The sequence below is a fragment of the Triplophysa rosa genome, linkage group LG4 (assembly GCF_024868665.1).
Source record: "Triplophysa rosa linkage group LG4, Trosa_1v2, whole genome shotgun sequence".
Taxonomy (NCBI): Eukaryota; Metazoa; Chordata; class Actinopteri; order Cypriniformes; family Nemacheilidae; genus Triplophysa; species Triplophysa rosa.
The window spans coordinates 2,744,340-2,766,388 of NC_079893.1; the positions used below are offsets into that span (position 1 = coordinate 2,744,340).

At 42.7% G+C, this 22,049-nt stretch overlaps 3 protein-coding genes across 3 annotated transcripts; 2 read left to right on the forward strand and 1 right to left on the reverse strand.

Annotated features, from left to right (window-relative positions):
• Nucleotides 1–329: 329 nt before the first annotated feature.
• Nucleotides 330–5,467, forward strand: ildr1a (immunoglobulin-like domain containing receptor 1a). Its single transcript, XM_057331706.1, has 8 exons — nucleotides 330–541; nucleotides 1,155–1,325; nucleotides 1,421–1,570; nucleotides 2,326–2,445; nucleotides 2,528–2,674; nucleotides 3,503–3,631; nucleotides 3,756–4,438; nucleotides 4,884–5,467. Exons 1-8 carry the CDS (start codon nucleotides 493–495, stop codon nucleotides 4,920–4,922), a joined length of 1,488 nt encoding a protein of 495 aa, XP_057187689.1. The 5' UTR covers nucleotides 330–492; the 3' UTR covers nucleotides 4,923–5,467.
• A 409-nt stretch (nucleotides 5,468–5,876) lies between these two features.
• Nucleotides 5,877–11,888, forward strand: tmem39a (transmembrane protein 39A). The gene is made up of 9 exons (XM_057332284.1): nucleotides 5,877–6,142; nucleotides 6,778–6,967; nucleotides 7,138–7,360; nucleotides 7,457–7,540; nucleotides 8,350–8,504; nucleotides 8,781–9,108; nucleotides 9,184–9,371; nucleotides 9,536–9,656; nucleotides 11,147–11,888. The coding sequence occupies exons 2-9, from the start codon at nucleotides 6,852–6,854 to the stop codon at nucleotides 11,384–11,386; spliced, it is 1,455 nt and encodes a 484-aa protein (XP_057188267.1). The 5' UTR covers nucleotides 5,877–6,142; nucleotides 6,778–6,851; the 3' UTR covers nucleotides 11,387–11,888.
• Nucleotides 11,889–12,037: 149 nt separating this feature from the next.
• On the reverse strand, nucleotides 12,038–16,005 carry LOC130553365 (serine protease 23-like). Its single transcript, XM_057332285.1, has 2 exons — nucleotides 15,860–16,005; nucleotides 12,038–14,917 (listed from the first exon to the last, which is right to left on the reverse strand). The coding sequence occupies exons 1-2, from the start codon at nucleotides 15,898–15,900 to the stop codon at nucleotides 13,795–13,797; spliced, it is 1,164 nt and encodes a 387-aa protein (XP_057188268.1). The 5' UTR covers nucleotides 15,901–16,005; the 3' UTR covers nucleotides 12,038–13,794.
• Nucleotides 16,006–22,049: the final 6,044 nt, after the last annotated feature.

A 22,049-nucleotide genomic window follows, 5' to 3' on the forward strand; every position in this document is an offset into this window, starting at 1 on the left:
CTTCAGGAGCCACTGTGAACGCCATTAGCGCCACCTGCTGGTGATTAGAGATACATCACCCACAACACATTAACTACAGTGTTTTATATTTGTCCGACAGGATCTGTAGTTATCACACACACACAGAAAGTGTGTGTTATTAAATTTGTGCTTTAAAATCGCTCTCGCGATACTTTGATGTCATACGTCGATCGATCGGCGCACCACAGAAGTCGACCACACCCATCGTCAAGCTGATCACGTGACCCAAGAGCAGATACCTGCGGCAGATGATGCACCTGTTGTTCCGGCCCGGGGGTGGAGTCTGGTGTTGATGATGATGATGAGGAGAAGATAGCTGAAGAGAGAAAGTAAAGCAAGGACATGTAAATTGTTCCCAGTGAGAGAACTGCGATTTAAGCGGATAAAAATTAAGCGGAGTGGATTTCTCATCGGCTCTCTTGTCTCTGCACGCACGCGCGCGCGCGCTGGAGTTTCGGGTGGTTTAATATCATGACGCCGCGGATGATCATCGTGTTGCTTCTCAGTTTCTTCAGCTCAGGTAACTTAAACCGTTGATTTTCATACCCACATTTCCAACACATACATTCTTTACTCGAGACAAAATAAGAATAATAACAACAACATTGTAAGTTTAATCGAAACCAAACGTGGGTGAATCTCACCTGAGCGCATCCGTATCGATCACGTGACTCTGATCACTGTTGACAGATAACACGATAAACACAAATACTGCGTAATTGTTCTATAATAAAACACCATAAACACTTAACAATAAGAGCAGATGGGAAATCGGAGAAATAAAGTAATGACTAAAATTATAAAGAGCAGAGCTCGAGCTCGCAGTTGATATTGTTTAAAGGTTTTTTAAGGGTAATACTCAATGAAAACGACGCTTCTCTTACACGTTTTCTACCTCGCATGTTTGTTTAGAAAAGTTTCACTAATGTACATTGATACTGAATTTTTTCGCATGCAGTCATTGAGTTTCCGCTTCTTTGTGTTATTTCCAGTTTTACAGGTTTGACTGCTTTGTGTTAACTGCGTCTCTCTCTCTCTCTCTCTCTCTCTCTCTCTCTCTCTCTCTCTCTCTCTCTTTCTTTCTCTCTCCCTCTCTCTCTTTCTTTCGCTCTCCTCTCTCTCTCTCCTCTCAGGAATTCTGTCTATCCAGGTGACTCTCACTGAGACAGAGAGACGCACAACTCTTTTTGCTTCGGTCACTTTACGGTGTGATTACTCGACATCGGCTCAGCTGCAGAATGTGATGGTCACCTGGAAATTCAAATCCTTCTGTAAAGATCCGGTTCTCGAGTATTACTCCACAGGTGCACATTCAAACCCACAGAGGTAAAGACAGATTTTCATGAGTTGAGTCTGTCATTCATGTGTGTGTGTGTGTGTTGTCGTCATCATCCTACAGCGTATCAGTCCGCCCTACAGTTGGGTCAAGACCCTGCCAATGACTGTCAAGACTATCAACGTACGGTCAGAACCGTGGCTCAGAAGCTGGGCTCTAATGAGGCGGTGTTGGGCCCTGAGTACCGGGACAGAAAGGTCTACCTTCAGAACAGTGAGTTTGATGTCACTGTACATCAGTCGCATCACACTACAGATGTGTAACTGTACATCACAATACAAACGATTCACTCTATAGAAATTCTATACAAATATGTGTTTGTACAACTGTGGCGATGACTCATATTTGTGCAATACCATGTGTCTGTTTAAATCTATTGGTTGACATAACATGCGTTCTTAAAATTCTTTTTTTAATAGTCACAGAAGGATTTAGTTCATTTACAAATAAGATTAAGGGAAACATTAAAGTGATACTTCACCCAAAAATTTAAATTCTGTCATCATTTACTCGCTCTCAGATTGTTCTAAACCTGTATAACTGTCTTTGTTCTGCTGAACACAAAGGAAGATATTTGGAAGAATGTCAGTAACCAAACAGTTGCCATCCCCCATTGACTCCCATAGTATTTATTTTCCCTACTGTGGTAGTAAATGGGGGAAGAGAAATGTTAGGTTACTCGCATTCTTCGAAATATCTTTGTGTTCATCAAAAAATTATACAGGTTTGGAACAATCTGAGGGTGAGTAAATGACGATTTTGGGGTGAACTATCCCTTTAAATGTTGTCAATTCTATTCTAGTTTTGAGTTGTGTTGTATGTTAAAGAAATGTTATTGTTGGGAAATAAAACTGTTATTGGATTAAAATACTGTGGTATTGTGAAGCCAGTATGAAGTATTGTATTGAATGGTGACAGTCCTTCAACCTCAACCTGTCGTGATGTTGTGTGTGTGTGTGTTGTGTTAGAGGCGGATCTGGTCATCAATGAGGTGATGTGGTGGGATAACGGCATGTATTTCTGCTCGGTGGAAGCACCTGGAGACACAATTGGAGATTCTGACCAGGAAATGAAGCTCATAGTGTATCGTAAGTGTAATAATGATTACAGGTTGGATGAAAAAAAGTCATAATTATAAATCGACTGTAATGATGTTGTTGTTTGTGTTAGATTGGCTGACGGCTTTTCTGATCATCATTGGAGCTCTGATGCTTGTCATTCTGCTGTGTATCTGCTGCTGTCAGTGCTGTCCACAGAAATGTTGCTGTTACGTCCGCTGCCCGTGCTGCCCGCAGACCTGCTGCTGTCCTGAGAAAGGTACCAACACACCCAACCAGCCAGCGCTCTGTCAAATCGCATCACTGCTGTCTCATACTGTACCACAGCGACTTTTGAGCTTCACTTGTACTTTAGAATGGAGAGAAATGCGACAAAGGGGCGATTCAGATTTCGTGTCTTTTGCGTGCGCAAGTTAGTTATTTTAAAGTCCCCGTGAACCGGAAGTTGCGATCGTTTTTACTTCCGTATTCTGACACATTTCCGAGTGAAAAGGAATTTCAAAGGAGAAAATACGTGGTGGTGGCTTGCGTTTTTCACTACGAATTGATTGGATGTGTAAGACAGCTGTTGCATTGATTTTGAAATGAAGCTGGTAGCAGACTGACACGCGGCAGCTGCTCGCGAATAGGGAGCAATGCGGTCGTGACGCGCATACGGTGCGACGCGCATTTTTCTAGGCACGTCGGCGCCGCATCAAGGTGGAAATAGTTCAACTTTACAGAGTGCCGCGCGCACCGCGGGTCATTTGACTAGAGAAAGCGGTGCAGCTTGCGAGGTTTTAGATGTGAAATGTGAATCGGGGTGCATTCACACCGCCAGCGACAAAGCAAGGCGATGTCATTCATTTCAACGGAGAGCCGGCGACACGAGCGACAGTGACCGTTGGCGACAGAAAGTGAGCGTGTCTAGTGACGCAACAAAGTTGAGATATGCTCAGCTTCATGCAAATGATGAGCGACTTTCGGAAACGACTACCAATAGGCGACAGAGTCGCTGGCGGTGTGAACGCACCGTAAGTGAGACTGTGAAAGTAGTCAAATGTTTTGGTGATGTCGGTTGATGTTTTGACTTTTGTAACATTTGCAGCGGTTATGCAGCACAGATTAATGAAAGAAGCTCAGAAAGCCATGAGTCCCTGGATGAACGGCCAGCCGCTCTACGCACCAATGAGCAACCACAGTTCCTCCTATCAGATGAACCCCATGCTGTACGCAGGTCAGTCATCTCCTTAAATACTTTCAAACAAAACTTCCATCGTAGTCGAGCTGTAACGCTTCCCTCCTCACACAAGGACTTAATAAATATGACGCATCTCTCTATAACTCTCGTTTCCCACAAGGCTCGGCATCGGGGAAGGGCGGTATGACTCCGGTTCCTCTCCCCCATCCTCAGATGGCACCCATGCCCATTACCATGGCGCCCCCTAGCGTTCACGGCAGCGTTCACGGGAACAACCAGATGCTGAACTATCTGGAGAGTCAGGTGAGGGGTATGGACGCCACCAGTCCGCTTCTGCAGCCGCAGCCTGCCATCCCGCTGCAGTACATGCCTCCCCCTCCCCAACACATGCCGCAACACGTGCCCTTCTCCGCCGGCCCTCCCAGCATGCTCTCAGGCCTGGACGACAGACATGCGACGCGCAGAGTCCCGCGGGGAGGACGCTCGCACTCCAGCGGCTCTTCTGCCTACGGAGCCCCGCGACGCGATAACCGGCACCATCGTCCAGGTATTCCGCGGAGCTACAGTCAGGAAGACGTTCTGGACCGCCGGAGCCAATCTGGAGCGTATCCTCCACGATCGAGATCCAGGGACGATCTTATGGCCGACGACGGCAGAGGACCGTCTAGACGAGATGATTACTCGCCATTACCTCGCCGCGGTTCGTGGAGCTCGGCCAATGATGAGGACAGCCGTCGTGGAGCAGCTCGAGGAGGACGGGGAGGCGGCTGGATAGATCATCCTCCGAGTTACAGTGAATATGAGCCAGGAAAGAAGCCGACGAAGCGCCCGGAACGCTTCTCTGTAAGAGTCTGCACTACAAGTTTACTAACTCTTCACTCGTAATAAATTTCTTTTTTTGTGTTATCACGCTAACACAACGAAACAACAAACTCTCATGCTGATCACATATAAAGTGAGCCCCTAATGTCTGAGAACAACTTAAGAGAACACCATGTTGTTTTTCTTTTGAAATGGTAAAGAAACTTTGTGGTAAATAAAAGTTGTGAGATTTCAGATTCCGATCATCATAATATAGTTCAGTGAATTTAGTCACGCAGGATCATCTGAGATAAGGTCAGGAAACATTGGGATTTATATTTATTTAATAATAAAAAATAAAAGCCTCTTCTGGAATGTTCTCAGACCTTTGGACTCTGCTGTATGGTCTATGTGCAGATATACACAACACAGATGTAATATACAGTACATTTGTATTAATATTTTATTTTCTTTCTCTCTCCTGTAGGATAAAAGTTCACGCAGTGGCACCAGCATTGTCATCTGATGTCCACCGACTGCACATTTATAACAAACTTGTGTGTGTTCACGTGCACCGACTGAAGAGAAGCGAAACATTTTAGTGAAGCAAAACGTTTTTAGAAGATTTTTTTGCAAGACAATGTACATTTTGAGTAAATGTGAATGAACATTGGAGAAAGATTACCTTAAGTTTAATGGTTTCTTGATGAAATATTTCTTATTTGAAAATTGTTGGGGTTTTAAAAAGAAAATATGTAAATAAATGTTTCGTTGTAGTATTTAATTTTTTTACAGTACAGAGCAATAAAAACACTTATTGATGATTAATATGAATGAAGAGTAAAATAGTGTTTTGTTAGTGTAGCAGCTCATGTTGTGTGTAAAAGCTCTTGTGTGTACATATCATGGTGTTCAACTCTCTTGCCTCTTTGTAAATTGTATTTTCTTCCATACTCTTTAAGAATTGCTGTAATTTCAAAACTGGATTTTATATTTAACATTACACTGTTTGTGAACATGTGAATCTTTCTGGTCTGTTCAACAATATATATTTCGTTCTATCATTCTCCATTTTTGTTTTGCAAGTATGTTTCCAAAGTGTGACTGCAGACAGTATTATATATATATATAATTATTATAATGACATCATACATCTTCACACACACACAATTCACTCATTGCGACTGAACGGTTAAACCAAGACGACGTTTCAGTTATGCGATTGCACATAAAGTTGTGGCTAGAAGGGATACAGCTACCTCTACTGGGCATGCGCACTTCAATACCACATCATTTTTGTCACGCTAACAACTGTTAATTACTATTTTTTTTAGTCTAATGTTAGGTTAGGTTTGGGGTAGGTGTAGGCGTTAGCTAGCTAATGGAACTTGTTTTATGGCGAGATTTGGCATCACTTCCGGTCGTAGCTGTATCCGTTGTAGCCACAACCGCACTACCCTTGTGGTGTCGCCGAGCTGATGACGTCACGTGACGCAGCTCTCTGTTTGCCACGTCGTTCTGTTCGCTGTAACGGCTGCACGCGGAACTTCTACAACTTTTTGTTTTGCATTTTAAGCCGTTAAAAAGTTCCAGCGCGCGACCGCATACACGCGCGCAAAAAAACAAACTCCCGACGTTTTCAACACGGTCTCGACAGTCTCGTGGTGTGAAAGAAAGAGAAAGACAAACAGATGTTGTTGTTTGAGAGTTTGGGTGACTGATGTGCGCGCTCATGATTCATGCGCGGTGAGTATGAATATTCATATTAATATTCATCATCATAAAAAACAATAAACACTTTATTCACGTTCATTCAATTCTACGGATAAACAGCGATTTGATTTCCTGCTTTACACGTTTGTTTGTGTATCTGTTAGTCGGTGTGTGTGTGTGTGTGTGTGTGTGTGTGTGTGTGATGTGTGATGAGTCTCTTAAACGTAACGTTAGCTTGTGTGTGGTTCACTGTGAGTGTGTGTGTTGGTAGTTTGTGTATAAGTTTGTGTTGTTATTTGTCTTTCTTATGTGATGCTCAGAACAGGAGTGTTGCTTTGTGTGTCGTCATCATTTTAAGTGTGATATTGTGCTACAGTTTGTGGGTGTTTGTCCTACACAGTTCCTCTTTTCAGTGGCGTCAAATGAAACGGCTCATTGATGACAACACTGACCTCTGACCTGACTGTGAGATTAAACAAGACATACTTTGACAGATTTGAGACTTGTAATGGTCTCTGTCTTAAGATCCATGCATTGTTTTGAGAGAGGATGACACGCAGAGCTGTAATACAAACAGAATGTTGCTCACTCATGAATGTTTCATCCAGATGTTTAGAGATGATCTGTCGGCTCTGTTTATTGGTTAATTGTGTGTGTGTGTGTTGCAGTGTCCGGGCTGCATTTGGCCGAGACGTGAGGACGTGGTGTCTGCGAGCGGCTGGTGTTGTGCTCGGTGTTGGACATGCCTGGCGGCCGCAGGGGTCCAAGTAGACAGCAGTTGAGCCGCTCTGCGCTGCCGTCCCTGCAGACGCTGATGGGTGGCGGCGGCCTCAGTAATGGGACGGGTCTCCGGTGCAGGTGAGACGACACACACGGAGTACAACACATTGCTATTGGTCCGAGGCACCAGAACAAAAACAAGCCTGACTCTTATCATGATGTGAAATCGCTAAAAAATGTATTCATGTCACTTTAACGAACCATTGACGTGTGGCTTCACTAACTTGAGCATCTGTGTCATGACGCAGGGGCGTTAATTCAGTGGGTCTGTCGGCTCCGCCCCTCACGGCCCTCGTCACTCCGGAACCCGTCCGTCATTCCCGCATCCCCGATCTTCCTCTGGACAGTAACTTGCTGTTTGAGTGTCTGCTCTTCCTCTACCTGCTGGTGGCGCTGTTCGTTCAGTACATCAACATTTACAGGACGGTGTGGTGGTCCTCGAACAGCCACCCCACAGCCTCCACGTCACTGGTACCATTAAACGCGTTCACCGTTTATCAGCGTCAGACACGTTGCATTCAAACCGCAGCTCTGAGTGTTCTAACGATGTTTTTCTCCTGTGTGAAGAACTTTCACCTGGTGGACTATCATCTGGCTATCTTCATCACTGTGATGTTGGCCAGAAGACTCGTGTGGACTGTCGTTTCCGAGGTGACCACATGCACACCACAAAAACTTGGTCTAATAGCACATAGCAAATAGTGGAGCTCTGCAGTCATCTACTAGTGGAAGTGATAATTTTTTACTTTTAAAACGGCATTTTCCAAAAGATGGGCAAACATCTTACACTTAACCATGTCAAATGATCCATGTTATCCTCATAAATGAAAGTTAGAGATGTGGGTCTTTTATAAAGTGAATTTGACAGAAAAAGCTGTTTTGTATAAAAACCTATTAAATTTATTTATATACCTTTAAAAAATATCACAAATATAAAAACATTAATAAACAGAGAAAAATGACATAAAATGTGGTTACAAAATTACATTTAGTCTCTAGAGACCCCAAAGACCATGAGTGTCCACCCCAAACGAAGACCGCATAAGGGTTAAATGAACAATGTGTGTGTTTTGTCAACATAACATTTATGATGTTGTGATCTTGACAAAGTGTCGAGAAATGATGTGTCTGTTTACTAATTTACATGTGGCCTTTTCACAGACTGTGTGCGTTTACAGGAGGAAGTTTGTGCAAGGGGTTTTTTGTGGTCAGTTAGTCAAATCAGACGAGTGACACGTTTACATATTAATATCACTCGGTGTGAGCTGACACGCTCTGTCCATTACTGTAAAACTGTGACTCCTGCCCTATATGACATCTCGGTGTTCTAATGTATGTGCTGCCTTTTTAGGTTGAGCAAAAAACCTGTTCAAATAAATACTGATGTGAAATTCTTACATCGACTTGTGGTCTTATCTGGAATGCGTCTCTGATATGTTTTGTGCGTCTTCTGTTTCAAGGCGTCTCAGACGAGTCCATCATCTGTTGTGCGGTACGTGATTCTGATAGCGGCCCGTCTGATCCTGCTGACGCTGTGTGGATGGGTTTTGTGCTGGACTCTTCTGAACCTCTTTAAGAATCACTCCGTTCTCAATCTGCTCTTCCTGGGCTATCCGTGAGTGTCCTGCCAACCAATCAAAACATTCATTGAAGGGTTCAAGCTGGGTTTTTTGGAGAATGGCCAGAAACCGTTGTCGCCGTCGTTGATGTGATTAAACATGAACTCCGTGTTTGTTGTTGGTTGTTTTATTTTATTATTAATAGGGGTTTTTCTGTCTACCGGCTTTTGAATAGAAACGGACTTTGTAGTCTCAGCTGTATTTCTCACTGCTTTCTTTATTGTGTTTGCCGTGTTTATCGTGTGTACTCAGGTTGTGTTTCGCTCCGTCAGGTTCGGAGTGTACGTGCCGTTGTGCTGCTTCCACCACGAGGGTCGAGCTCAGTCCTCCCCGACCGACTGCAACTTCTCGGCGCAGGACGGTGCAGATCCGCCTCTCCATCGCTCCAAAGACTTCCTCGCGCTATTGCGGGAAAACCTGAGAGAACAGTTCTCTAGCCCCGCCCACGCCCCCACCCACACCTGCCCTCCGTCTCCCAAGCTCATCCGCACCGAGGTCGAAGAGCTGAAGGCCGACTTCAACCGGCGAATCAAAGAAGTGCTTTTCAACTCGCTCTTCAGCGCTTACTACGTGGCCTTTCTGCCGCTGTGTTTTGTCAAGGTGAGCCGTGTCTGTCGTATCGCCGCGACGGGGCTTGTGATCTATCAGTGAGTGAATGCTCTTCTCGTTACCCAGAGCACGCAGTACTACGACATGCGCTGGTCGTGCGAGCATCTCATCATGGTGTGGATCAACGCCTTTGTGATGCTGATGTGTCAGCTGCTTCCCCCCAGCTACTGCGACCTGCTGCATCGCTCGGCTGCGCATCTGGGCCGCTGGCAGAGGCTAGAACACGGTTCCTTTAGCAACGCGCCGCAGCACATGTGAGTAGCGCACGTCGGATGCTTTTCATTAGTTTACTGCTTCTCAACAATTCTTTCATTCTTCATTGTAATCGTGGTGACTCTTGTGTTTACGTTGCGTCTCAACTTGAGGGAACACGCGTTAAATGTCGGCGATGTTAATTCGTTCTTTGATTCATGTTTAGATGGTCTGAAAGCACCATCTGGCCGCAGGGAGTTCTGGTGCGACACAGCCGATCTCTTTATAAAGCCGTCGGGCCGTATAATGTGGCATTACCCTCGGACATCTCGCATGCCAGATTTTTTGTGAGTATTTTCATATTTACTCTTTAACCTGTGATGTTGTTCGTGTAAAGAGAACAGCTTACACCGTGTCTACACCGGGCGCGAAATGGCTTGTTCTTAATGGACTTGTCGAGTCGTGTCGTGTCGCATCCGGTGTGGATGAAATTATAATGCCGTCTAATGTTTTTGTCATGTGGCGTCACGCTGCGTTCGGTGTAGACACAGTGTTGCTCTATCCAAAAATAAACATTCCTGGCCTTATAACATTTGAAAACATGCAAGTCCTTTTGAGAAGGTGTTAGCGCGGGTCAGACTGAACTTTAATGGTCAGTGAATGTTTTTTGACAGTGTAGAATATCTCGTCTTTGAGTCTGATTGGTTGTGCTGTGTTCTAAGCCGTTGTAAAACTCAAAAACATGCAGCTGAGCGCATTACATTTATGCATTTGGCAGACGCTTTTATCCAAAGCGACTTATATTGTATTTTACTATACATTGTAACTGAGTATGTGCAATCCCCTGGGATCAAACCCATGACCTTAGCGTTACTAGCGCTGTTTTCTAACCACTGAGCTACAGGAAAGACTGCTCCACTGTATGTTTATGGATGTCGTGCCACTCGGCGACGCCTCTGGGCAGCTACTTACATCATAGCAAGACAACAAGTCGTATCTGCTTGAATGGTGGAAGGCAGATGTTTCTAAAATCACTGGCGAAAATCACATTTCTGATCTATGATTAAAGGGATACTTCACCCAAAAATGAAAATTCTGTCATCGTTTACTCACCTTCGAGTTGTTCCAAATCTGTATAAATGTCTTTGTTCTGATGAACACAGAGAAAGATATTTGGAAGAATGCTTATAACCAGACAGATTGACTCCCATAGTAGGAAAAAATACAATGGTAGTCAAAAGTGCCCCAGAACTGTTTGCTGTCCGACATTCTTCCAAATATCTTCTTTTGTGTTCAACAGAACAAAGAAATTTATACAGATTTGGAACTTGAAGGTGAGTAAATGATGACAGAATTTTCATTTTTGGGTGAAGTATCCCTTTAAACATCGTATGGAGTGAGTGTACCATTACTTTGAAAAAGGTGAACTTAAGCTCAGCAAACCAAAGTCCCTTCACATGCTACTGCACATGTGCACAGGCTGGCAAGCGCCTCACGGGAGCCTCGCCACAGAAAACCGTCGGTCTTTATCGATTGACGATTGGTTAAAAAAAGCAGCAAGCCCGTGAAGCATTGATTTCCAGTGATTTTTCTCCGCTTCATGTCGTGTCTAACAAACGCACCTTAGCTGCTATAAAATACAATGCACCTTGTGAATAGCGCTATATAAATCAAATTGAACCACAGCTTCACGGGGCTCATTGCTTTATTTTAACAGAACATTTATCTATTTATACATTTCATTGATGCGATGTTTATGTCAGTCAAATGTTTTGTGTGATGATCTGGTGATTTGGCTCATTCACACTACCGTCTGTCTGTCTGTCTGTCGGTTTAGTTTCTGTTTCACAAGCCGCTGCGGATCCTGAATCTTCTCATCGGGATCGAGTCGAGTGTGGTGTTGTATCAGCTGTATTCATTGCTGCGCTCCGAGCGCTGGAACCACACGCTCTCGCTGGGACTCATTCTCATCTGCAACTACTATGTGCTCTTCAAACTCTTGCGGGATCGGATCGTGCTGGGTAAGGCGTACTCGTACCCGCTCGCTGGCGGCACCCTGGGAATCAAATCACAGTGAACTCTTTATCAGAAGAGACGCGGGTAGAGACTGCAAACTTCTGTTGCTTTTGATACGGTTCTGTTTTCATGCTGCGTTTGTATCTATTTAATGAAATATTTTATTTTGTATACTGTTACACAAAACAAAAACTCAGGCATTAAGCTTATGATGCGACGACGTATCCGTTTCCCTCGCGTTGTTAATGAGGGAGACGGTTTGTGTTTCGTGGGATGTCCACATTCTGCCAAAGATGAGAAAAGAAACCAGAAAAGCCAATCCCACAAGCCTCCAGTGACCAATCACGACGTGGGATTTGATCCAGTGCATCACGACGGCTGTGTTATCTGTTCATAATTTCATATGTCTGTGTATGGTCAGGGTACAGTCTGTGCCAAATCCCAAATCTCTTCTGAGTGGGTGTGGCTACATGGGCTCTGGGCGGGGCTTGTGGGCTGTCCTGCTTGCAGTATTTTGTTGTTTGAAAGTGACATCCTGAATAAATGAGGAAAAACAGCCCAGGTCTCATCTCTTTTAGAAGTGTGTTCTGCATGTGTCTGTTTATCATTTGATTTTGTTTTATCTGAAGAAATTTCACAAATACCGTCTAGAAGACGTCCGGGTCATATATCAATCTGCATGTTTTGTATAAAAAAGTATTTTTAAAAGCATCAGTGGTGTTCTCTTGAATGGCACGTAATGTAATAGTTTTTATTGCGTTTTCAGGTCTCTTACATTTCTTTGACATCTTCAGTCTAATAACAAATTTACAACAGAGTGTCAATTATAACAGGGTGTCCACGGGGTCTTAAAAAGTATTAAAAGTTGATAAATAAATTTAGAGAAAATGAAGGCCCTTAAATGCCAAAAATTTGCTGACAATCTTACCAAATTCTTTCTTTGTGTTTAACAGAGCAAAGAAATTTATACAGGTTTGAAACATGTATCCGATTAAAACTTGAAGCGGCGATGAGGTCTTAAAATGTATGGAAAGAGTCTTAAAAAGGTCTTGAAAAGTATTACATTTAGCTCCATGATTTCTGTACATACCCTGAATAAAGTGAAGTCCTCATTGAGCTTCTGAAAACTATCACGAGCCCAATAATAGACGTGTTTGGTTTTCTTTTATTGTTTTGTGTATAAATGGATGGCCTGGTGTCAAGAAGGGCAGCAAAGAAGCCACTTCTCTCTAGCAAAAACATCAGGGACAGACTGATATTCTGCAAAAGGTGCAGGGATTGGACTGCTGAGGACTGGGGTAAAGTCATTTTCTCTGAGGAATCCCCTTTCCCATTGTTTGGGGCATCCGGAAAAAAGATGAGGTGAGCGCTACAATCAGTCCTGTGTCATGCCAACAGTAAAGCATCCTGAGACCATTCATGTGTGGGGTTGCTTCTCAGCCAACGGAGTGGGCTCACTCACAATTCTGCCGAAGAACACAGCCATGAACAAAGAATGGTACAAAAACATCCCCGGAGAGCAACTTCTCCCAACCATCCAAGAACAGTTTGTGATGAACAATGCCTTGTCCAGCATGATGGAGCACCTTGCCATAAGGCAAAAGTAATAACTAAGTGGCTCGGGGACCAAAACATCAACATTTTGGCTCCATGGCCAGGAAACTCCCCAGACCTTAATCCCATTGAGAACTTGTGGTCAAGCCTCAAGCAAAACAAAAACCTGCAAACTCCAAGCATTGATTATGCAAGATTGGGCTTTCATCAGTGAGGATGTGGCCATGAAGTTGATTGACAGCATGACCCGGGCGAATTGCAGAGGTCTTGAGAAAGAAGGGTCAGCACTGCAAATATTGAGTCTTTGCGTAAACTTAATGTAATTGTCGATAAAAGCCTTTGACGCTTATGAAATGCTTGTAATTATACTTCAGTATACCATAGTAACATCTGACAAAAACATATAAAAATCACTGAAGCAGTAGACTTGGTGAAAATTAATATTTGTGTCATTCTCAAAACTTTTGTCCACGGCTGTACATGTATATATCCACACAAAAATCTTGATGTGATGTGGCTGTAAAATCACATGTGACCACTAGAGGGACACACGCACACACGCAGAGTGATGTCTGTAACATTGAAGCTTGAAGTTTGATTGACAGGTTTTAGTCGAAACTTCAGTGCATTGAAATGAAAGCATCTCAAAAACTCGCTGCGAGTTTGCAGAATTATGTTGACGTGTGTAGAGTTCGGCCTTCATAAAAAAAAAGAATAATAATAGAAAAGATTTTGCGTAGCTGGTTCTTGTTTGGAAGAGCGTTGGGGTGTTGTCTATGTGATTTTAGTAAAATATATTGTTTGACTAAATAAGTTTTAAAAGAAAAATCGGGTATTTGTAAAAGTTTGATTAGTGGATGAGAAGTGTATCTGTTGGACAGTTCAACGAATCTTTCTGCCGGTAGAAAACTGTTGTCAACCTTCTCTGCAGTCCACATAGTTTCCTTTGATCCAGTAGCAGATCTGAGCGTATTTAAGGGGAGTGATGCGCACCGCCACGTTAAACTCTTGAGGAGCTCCTCTGAGGTCCACCCACTGGTGTCCGGAGAAGATACCGATGACCTTACGCTCCCATCGGCGTCGCCTGCGGTTCCACATGCGGGCGTAAACCCCGGAGCCGCTGGCGCCCGGCTGAGCGTCGCAGCGCTGGTAAAGCAGATCGTAAGTCTCGTCTCCGGCCTGACAGAAGCGGTAAACCAGGTGACCCGGACGGTCGTTGTCGAAGCCGGAGAACTGCACTCGTTTTCCGGGGAGCTGCTTGGCTGAGGGGCTGATGCCCAGTTTCATGTGCCTGCGTTTGTGGGCCTTCTTCAGTTCGAGTAGAGCATAATCGTAATCCATGCCGATGTCGTTGGCGTTGCCCTTAATCCACCCCTTCGGTACGTGTGTGCGTTTTACTCGTATCCACTGAAACTTCATCTTTGCTCTGTTTGTGTCGTTTCTCCCTAATGAGTCTTTTTGTTGTGCTTTCAGAAATCCGACTCTCAACTTCTGGGCACCTTTCACGTAATTCTTGCCGTCGTGAACGCAGTGCGCCGCCGTGAGGACGTGTCGATCACCCACTAAAGTACCGGAGCAGCCGGTGGACAGCTTCACCGCTGCGGAGAAGGGGTAGTTCAACAGAAAGTCGTGGCCAACAATACTGAAGCGACTGTCGTGGCCGAAAATCTGACGCTTGGCGCGGGAGCGACCGGCAGGAGTCTCGAAGGCGTTCGAGTCGAATCCGTAAATGTCCACTGCGGTCTCGGTCAGCTGACCGCTGGAATGCAGAGTTTCGTAGGATAAGAAGTGCCGCAGGTCCCAGTAGCTGGGTGTAGGAGCTCGTCTGTGGCACTCTGGACCGCAGGAGGACGTCACCTGAAGCTGAGGGGGGTGAAGGAAGTGAGGCGCCGCCAGTTCCTCTGTCTGCTGGGGCCAAACCACCGGCACATGCTGTTGCGGCCAGAGAGGCTTTTGAGACGAACCCGGCGTTATGCCGGACACCAGAAGAAGCGACAGCAGAACCGCTTGAACCGAAGAGGCCATGAAGGTGAAGCGCCTGAGACGGAGGAAAAGAGAGAGAGAGAGTTAGTTCAGATCAACTGATCCAGATCTTCACCATTACTAGAAACTTTAGGGCAGGTGTGATTGAAGATGAAGTCTGCTGGACACTGAGCCTCCAAAGAACTGAGTTTGACATGTGTGGACTAGAAAGTCACAACCATACCAAAATGACCCTCAGTTGACCAGTTTGTCAAATGGATAACCACAAGGGGCGGTTTCCCGGCAGGGATTAGATTAATCCAGGACCAGGCTTTAGTTAAACGAGGACATTTAAGTCGTTTTTACAAATATGCATTTACAAAAAAGCATTACTTGTGTGCATTTTGAGACAACACAATGACACAGATGTATGTCAGTGCAAGTTGTTTTAAATTCGGACAGTTTTAACATTTATATTAATCTAGGACTAGTTTTAATCCCTGTCCGGAAAACCGCCCCTAAATGTTTTATTTCATTTTATTTGTAGTAAAACCACAGTAACCACAAATTTACAGGGTTTGTCTGGAGAGAGAGAGAGAGACAGAAAGAGAGAGAGAGAGAGACAGAAAGAGAGAAAGAGAGAGAGAGAGAGAGAGAGAGCACAAAGCTTTGAAAGTTTGAATACTGTCTGGTACAAACGTAACATTTAGGAAACGTCTGATCTGTTTTTATGAACGTTTAATAATAAAAACGGCTTGTAAGCCGTTTTAACTCCTTTACGTTATTAATCTCGTTAAAACACTAAAGTGAGTTCTTGAAATCTCGTTGTTCTCCGGGGAAAATCTCTTTGAGAGTGGGAAAATAACTCATTTCCATGACAGCGATGAAAACAAACTCGCGAGTATTTTAAAAAACGAAGCGTTATCATAAAACAAATATTTCCCACATTTCCATCCCAAACTGTAGCGGTGACGCGCTCGATATTTGTTTGTGTTTTATCAATAAAATCCACTCCTACCTGTTCACGCGCGCAGGTGATTCTGATATTACGCTCTTCATCAGATAATAAACGTTAAAGTGCGCGAGAGGGTGTCAAGAGATTCCCGCCGCTGTGTCCATGAATCCCGACAGGAGAAAGCTCGCACTCGTGCTCAGATTGATAGAGGGAACGCGCCTCTGTGCACGCGCGACGGTGCGAAGGCTTTTCACGTGATCAGAGGAATAAAACATTGAATGATCAGAGATTCTTCTCTTAATGAATCATTCTCAAATATGTCTTATTATCTGTTGTTCCCCGCGTGTTGAATTTAAGACATATTTCTTTTAATAGTTGTAGAGGCGGTTGATACCAGTTTTTGGATCAAATATTCAAAATCGTTAAAGATGGAAAACTTTTGTCATAATATCTTGTATTCATGTGCGTGGAAGTAACTTTGAGGACAAAAATATACAATTTAGATATAATTATCCTCAGTTTCCCCTTTCGTCCTGTAGAGGTCAACAGTTCCAGATCAGCATGTGCGCATGCGTGCTTGTTTGTGTTTTAAACAACACCCTCCAGGACATGATGATACATGATTGTTTGAAGACAGTGTACCGTAAATGTTAAGTGTTGCATACAACATACTGCTTCATGTATTACAACAACGAAAACAACAACATTTATTTATAAAGCACATTTAAACGCAATATAAATTGATCCAAAGTGCTGTACAGAGTACAAAACGGATGTACACGCTAAAAATAACAATTACAGGTTTACAAATGCTAAAGAATAAAAATATGATTTAAGAGTAGATTTAAAAATGTCCAATGAAGGAGGAGACCTCACATGAAAGGGAAGACCATTCCAAAGCTTGGGACCAGCCACAGAAAAGGCCCTTTGATTCATAGCGACACCGAGGCACAGTTAAGAGCAAGTGAGTAGGTCTAAGTTCCCTAGCGGGACAGTATGGCACAAGATCACTTATATACCTTGGTGCACAACCAGACAATGCCTTATACAAACATAAGGATTTTAAAATCTACTCTAAACTTAATAGGAAACCAGTGAAGGGATGCTAAGATAGGGGAGATGTGGTCCCTCCTTTTAGACCCAGTCAAAAGTCTTGCGGCCGCATTTTGCACAACTTGGAATTGTGATAATGAAGACTGGAGGAGACCAAAATAAAGAGAGTTGCAAGAATCTAATCGTGATGTTACAAAAGCATGAATCACAACTTCTAAATCTTTGCTTGAAAGAAGATTCTTCAACTTTGCAATAGACCTTAAATGGAAAAAGCTTCCTCTAAAAACAGCATTACTTTGTTTATCAAAAAATAGTGAAGAGTCAAAGTTCACTCCAAGGTTTTTGATTTGTTTGTGTACATTTGTTGAAAGTGGACCGAACTGGACTTCCAGAGCAGGAAAAGAATTTGCAGGACAACCTAGAATTAAAAACCCGGTTTTATTGTCATTTAGCTGCAAATAATTATTATAATTAATTTTTGCCTTGATATCATCTACACATTTCAATAACACATCAGTTGAACCAGTGGTGTCAAGCCTTACTGGAAGGTAAAATTGGGAATCGTTTGCATAACAGTGATATGAAATGTTGTATTTCTGAAAAATGAGGGCCAGGGGAAGCATATAAAGAGAAAACAATAAAGGTCCCGAAATGGATCCCTGGGGCACATCACACAAAACAGGTGCAGATGACGATGAAAAGTTCCCTAGATTTGCAGAAAAGGTCCTGTTCTTGAGGTAAGAAGCAAACCATTGTAATACAGTGCCTTTGACACCTACCATACATTCTAGTCGTTCAAGAAGAATGTTATGGTCAGTGGTATTAAATGCCGCACTCAGTATAATTTACTGTGTAGTGTGCACTAGACTGGATTCCTTTGGTGTCATCATACAGAAGTTGTGTGGTGGGTGTTGTGAGTCCATCATGACATGAAAGAGCTGTCTGTCTGAAGACACCAAGACTTGATTGTCACCCTCCAGCCTCTCTCATCTGATCCGAGACCTGTCTTCACTTTCATTTTGTTCGGTTTGACAATATTTGAGTTTATTTGGTGGTGAAGGCTTCATGCCGGTCAAATGATCAAGTCAGAACACGTTTGAAGGGAGAGTGTCCCGGCCCCTCACGTGAGGTCTTATGAACCGATGATGCAGTTTTGTGTGTGTTTCACATTTCTGCCTTCATGTTAACTCTCTTGTGTGCCACTGAACAAGGCAAACCTTCATGAACATTTTTATTCATTTATTCCGTTTTAGAAGAAAAGGCATCTGGAAAGTGACACACAATCACCATTTTCAGCACTGTTTAGAGTGACGTTGAGGATGTGATGACTAGAAAATTTTCTCAATTGAGTGTCATTTTTATTTTCATCAGTTTTTCTCTTTTTAGCGTTGTGTGGATTACTGGAATATTTTCAGATCTTGTGTTTCATGTCTGCTGATATGTTGAGGTCAAACATCTGTGTTTGAGTGTCGTGTAAAGTAAAGAATGCCTGATGTTTGCCAACAATTGAAGGAAAAACTCTGGAGAGTTAGCTAGGAGTCAGATCTGAAGTTCTCACATGAGTCATGTGCGCTTAAGTCCACATGGATCTTCAGCAGCGTTTCAGCTCCGGGTGAAAATGATCGAATGAATGTGGCAGCAGCTTTGTACCACAACATAATCAAATATCTGAATTCTGTCCTGAAAGAGATATCGGATCATCTTTTCTCATTTCATGCACAAATGTCTGTAAAGCTCTTCCGTTGCTCTTCTTCATTGGTTCTCAAAAGCCAAACAGAAGTTTTGCCCTGATTTCATTCTAACACTGTCACAGTTTATTCTGTAGAGGAAATATTAATATTAATTAAATAATTGTTGTTGATGAAAATAATTGATTAATATTTCATACTTTCGTCATGTTATTTGTCACAGATTATTATCACAGGCGTGTTTGTAGTTTAGTAGTGTGTGTTTGTGTGTGTTGCATTATTGTTTTTTGTGATTGGCCATATTTTGTCTTTTGCCATTGTGATGTGAACAAACATTAATCCTGAGTATTAAACTCATCCTGCACACGTGAATGATTCTCACATTGAAGAGATCTAACATTATCAGATGAGCAAACACACACACGCACACGCACGCACACACACACACACACACACACACTGCTTTCAGAGGCTTTTGGGTGTGGTGCTGATGATTCATCTGAAGTAAAACACAAAACACAAAACACTGATCTACAGACATCAAACAAGCGATACAATACTGTGCATAAAGGCGTTCTGTATTTTTTAGGACTTTAGACTTTTAGCTCAGTATTAGGTTATTGACTGAGCTGACAAAGAGACTGTTTGTGTTCTCTTTCCTTTTTTGTCAACACCCTCACACAGTTTACAGTACTGATAATGCCATTAAACAGCATGTAAACACAATAACAACTCTCATCGCATATGTACAGCTGCTTGTGAAGATGAAGCTTATGATGGTGTTGTTTTTATTTCATTTCTTCAGTTTCTCTCAATGTTGCAATCGATAAGAATGGAGCAGTAAAATGTAAAAGGCCCTTCTGATGAAAAATGATTCATGGTGAGAAGAGAACAAATGGCCAGCTCTCATAATGAAGTGCAAAAGAGTGATGTTAATTTAAACTAAAAAGAGTTGCTCATGAGCTGCTGGCGATAAAAGTAAAAAAAGAGAATTAATGAACTGTTGAAAAGTGAATTACATCCACCAACAGCTGCACAGTTTCCATCACTACAGCACTTCTGCTTATTCTTTTCCTGTTATTTACGAACACACACACACAGTCGTTCTGTTCTGTTTGTGCTGCTGTGGGTTTGTTTTGGACGCGCACAGAGTTCTCGTGCTCCCGTCTGAGGGAATGTTGGGTGTGACGGGACGGGACGGGAGGTTAACACACAGGCCGTGTGAGTCACTGAAATTCCCTAATTCTCTTCCCCTGCATGAAGAGTCCAGCAGCCACAGATTCAGTGTTTCTTATTGTGTCGAGTTTTGCGTTTCCGTCAGATTTTTTGCAAGTGCACCGTTCAGTGTTGAAACGACTAAACTCATCTCAGCTATTGAGATGTTTCTCCTGATGTTTTTGTCTGGATTTCCCAGGAGTCTTTGCATTGACCTGTGAGAATTCCGTTACAATATGAGGCTACATGACATGACAGTTGCCATGACAACCGCCAAGCACAGCAACGGGAAGTGATGTGAGCAGGATGTTGAGATCTTTAGTGTTTGCTGCAGGAGAGCTGTTTGTGGCACGTGACTCTTCCTGTTCTGCCGGGACTTTTCCAGATATTTTCCAGACGCCCACATATGTATACGAGTATTGCTGTACAGAATTATATTGTGGAACACAGTTTCGTTCAGTCGTAATCCTCGAGCACAACGACATGCTTTATAAAACACAATATCTGCCTGTTTCATGTCAAACTTCCTGCGCTTGATCACATCAATGATGTCAGAATGGGGTCTTAAATGACCTGAACTGTGTGAATGTGAGACGCGCCCAGCGGTTATGAGTGACGTTTCGAGCAGATGTTAGTAACTTCTTCAGATTCAGCGTTTATGTGAGTTGTGATGGGTTTGTAGATGCTGATGGATGACACGACAAGAGAAAACTCATGTTCTTTATCTGACCGCTCTTACTTGAGTTAACATTATAGAACATCAAACCGTGAGGACTAAAAGACTGAACGCCCCCCCCCTTTTTCTTTTTAGAAATAAATGCGTCTAAAAGCAACGACGAGTTAAATTATGTAGCCTGTGATTTTGAAATGTATTGGACTCCATCAGTGCTGCCAGAAAACTCCCACCGGAATGAATCTATTTCACCAAACACCCACTGAAGAAATGAAGCACTGCCGTCACGTGAAGGAGAGATCAGGGGCCTCATTTATAAAATGTTGCGTGGAAACCATCCTAAACTAGATTTTTCGCTCATTTCTCAAAGTGTGTTTTCAGATGTGAAATCTACTTTTAATCAAATTATCTTGAAATTGCACGCAGCTGAACAGTTTCAGACCTCCACCTTTTTAATGATGTCTACCTTAACATTGATATAAAAAAGAGCACATGACCAAATCTTTACGAGCAGCAAAAATAGCTTATATTTCCTCAGACGAGCAAAAGTGCATACGTCTGCTCAGACCCTGACATGGCTAACAGAGAAAGATGCAAAAGCGATTATCTTGTTAAGAGAAATGATGTAGTTTTGTCATATTACGTATTTTCTATCTATCCTTTAAAACTGACTGTATGTTTTTTGATTGGCTAGAATCGATCAGACTGTATTTTTATTGATTGGCTAGAATAGATCAGACTGTATTTTTATTGATTGGCTAGAATAGATCAGACTGTATTTTTATTGATTGGCTGGAATCGATCAGACTGTATTTTTATTGATTGGCTGGAATCGATCAGACTGTATTTCTATTGATTGGCTAGAATCGATCAGACTGTATGTTTTTTGATTGGCTGGAATCGATCAGACTGTATTTTTATTGATTGGCTAGAATCGATCAAACTGTATTTTTATTGATTGGCTGGAATCGATCGACTGTATTTCTATTGATTGGCTAGAATCGATCAAACTGTATTTTTATTGATTGGCTAGAATCGATCAAACTGTATTTTTATTGATTGGCTGGAATCGATCGACTGTATTTCTATTGATTGGCTAGAATTGATCAGACTGTATTTTTATTGATTGGCTGGAAACGATCAGACTGTATTTCTATTGATTGGCCGGAATCGATCAGACTGTATGTTTTTTGATTGGCTGGATTTGATCACTGATGGTTTTGATGGGTGTGTACAGTACATGTGAAGTTTTTCTAATCAGCCTCATTGAACATCATGAGTCACTTTGTCTCCTGTGGTTTGTATTGTAACAGCAGATGACAAAAAAACCCTCTTGTCATTTTCATACAAACAGAATGATTTGTTTCTTAGCGGTGTTTTAGGTTGTGGGACACTAAAGTCTTTAAAATGGTCTTTAATGGAAGACCTGTTCGTAAAAAAGCCATCAAAAAAGATGAAAGTAGTCCGTTGTCATGTCATCCATCATATCTGGACATTGGCAGCAAGACACGTTTTTAATTATGTGAAGATGTCAAACACAAAAAAGTAAAAATGCATGAAAATAACATGAGTTATTTTCTGCATTGAAGTTTTTGTGCTGCTTGTGTGTTTGTGAGTTCTGAAC

Excerpts from the sequence above, each read along its gene's own strand:
- ildr1a (XM_057331706.1), top strand. The coding sequence starts at position 493 with ATGACGCCGCGGATGATCATCGTGTTGCTTCTCAGTTTCTTCAGCTCA. Across the intron at positions 542-1,154 it reads TCTCAGTTTCTTCAGCTCAG|GAATTCTGTCTATCCAGGTG; the intron begins GTAACTTAAACC and ends CTCTCCTCTCAG. Across the intron at positions 2,675-3,502 it reads CTGCTGCTGTCCTGAGAAAG|CGGTTATGCAGCACAGATTA; the intron begins GTACCAACACAC and ends TAACATTTGCAG.
- tmem39a (XM_057332284.1), top strand. The coding sequence starts at position 6,852 with ATGCCTGGCGGCCGCAGGGGTCCAAGTAGACAGCAGTTGAGCCGCTCT. Across the intron at positions 9,109-9,183 it reads TGCCGCTGTGTTTTGTCAAG|AGCACGCAGTACTACGACAT; the intron begins GTGAGCCGTGTC and ends CTCGTTACCCAG. Across the intron at positions 9,372-9,535 it reads AGCAACGCGCCGCAGCACAT|ATGGTCTGAAAGCACCATCT; the intron begins GTGAGTAGCGCA and ends ATTCATGTTTAG.
- LOC130553365 (XM_057332285.1), bottom strand. The coding sequence starts at position 15,900 with ATGAAGAGCGTAATATCAGAATCACCTGCGCGCGTGAACAG. Across the intron at positions 14,918-15,859 it reads TCACCTGCGCGCGTGAACAG|GCGCTTCACCTTCATGGCCT; the intron begins GTAGGAGTGGAT and ends CCTCCGTCTCAG.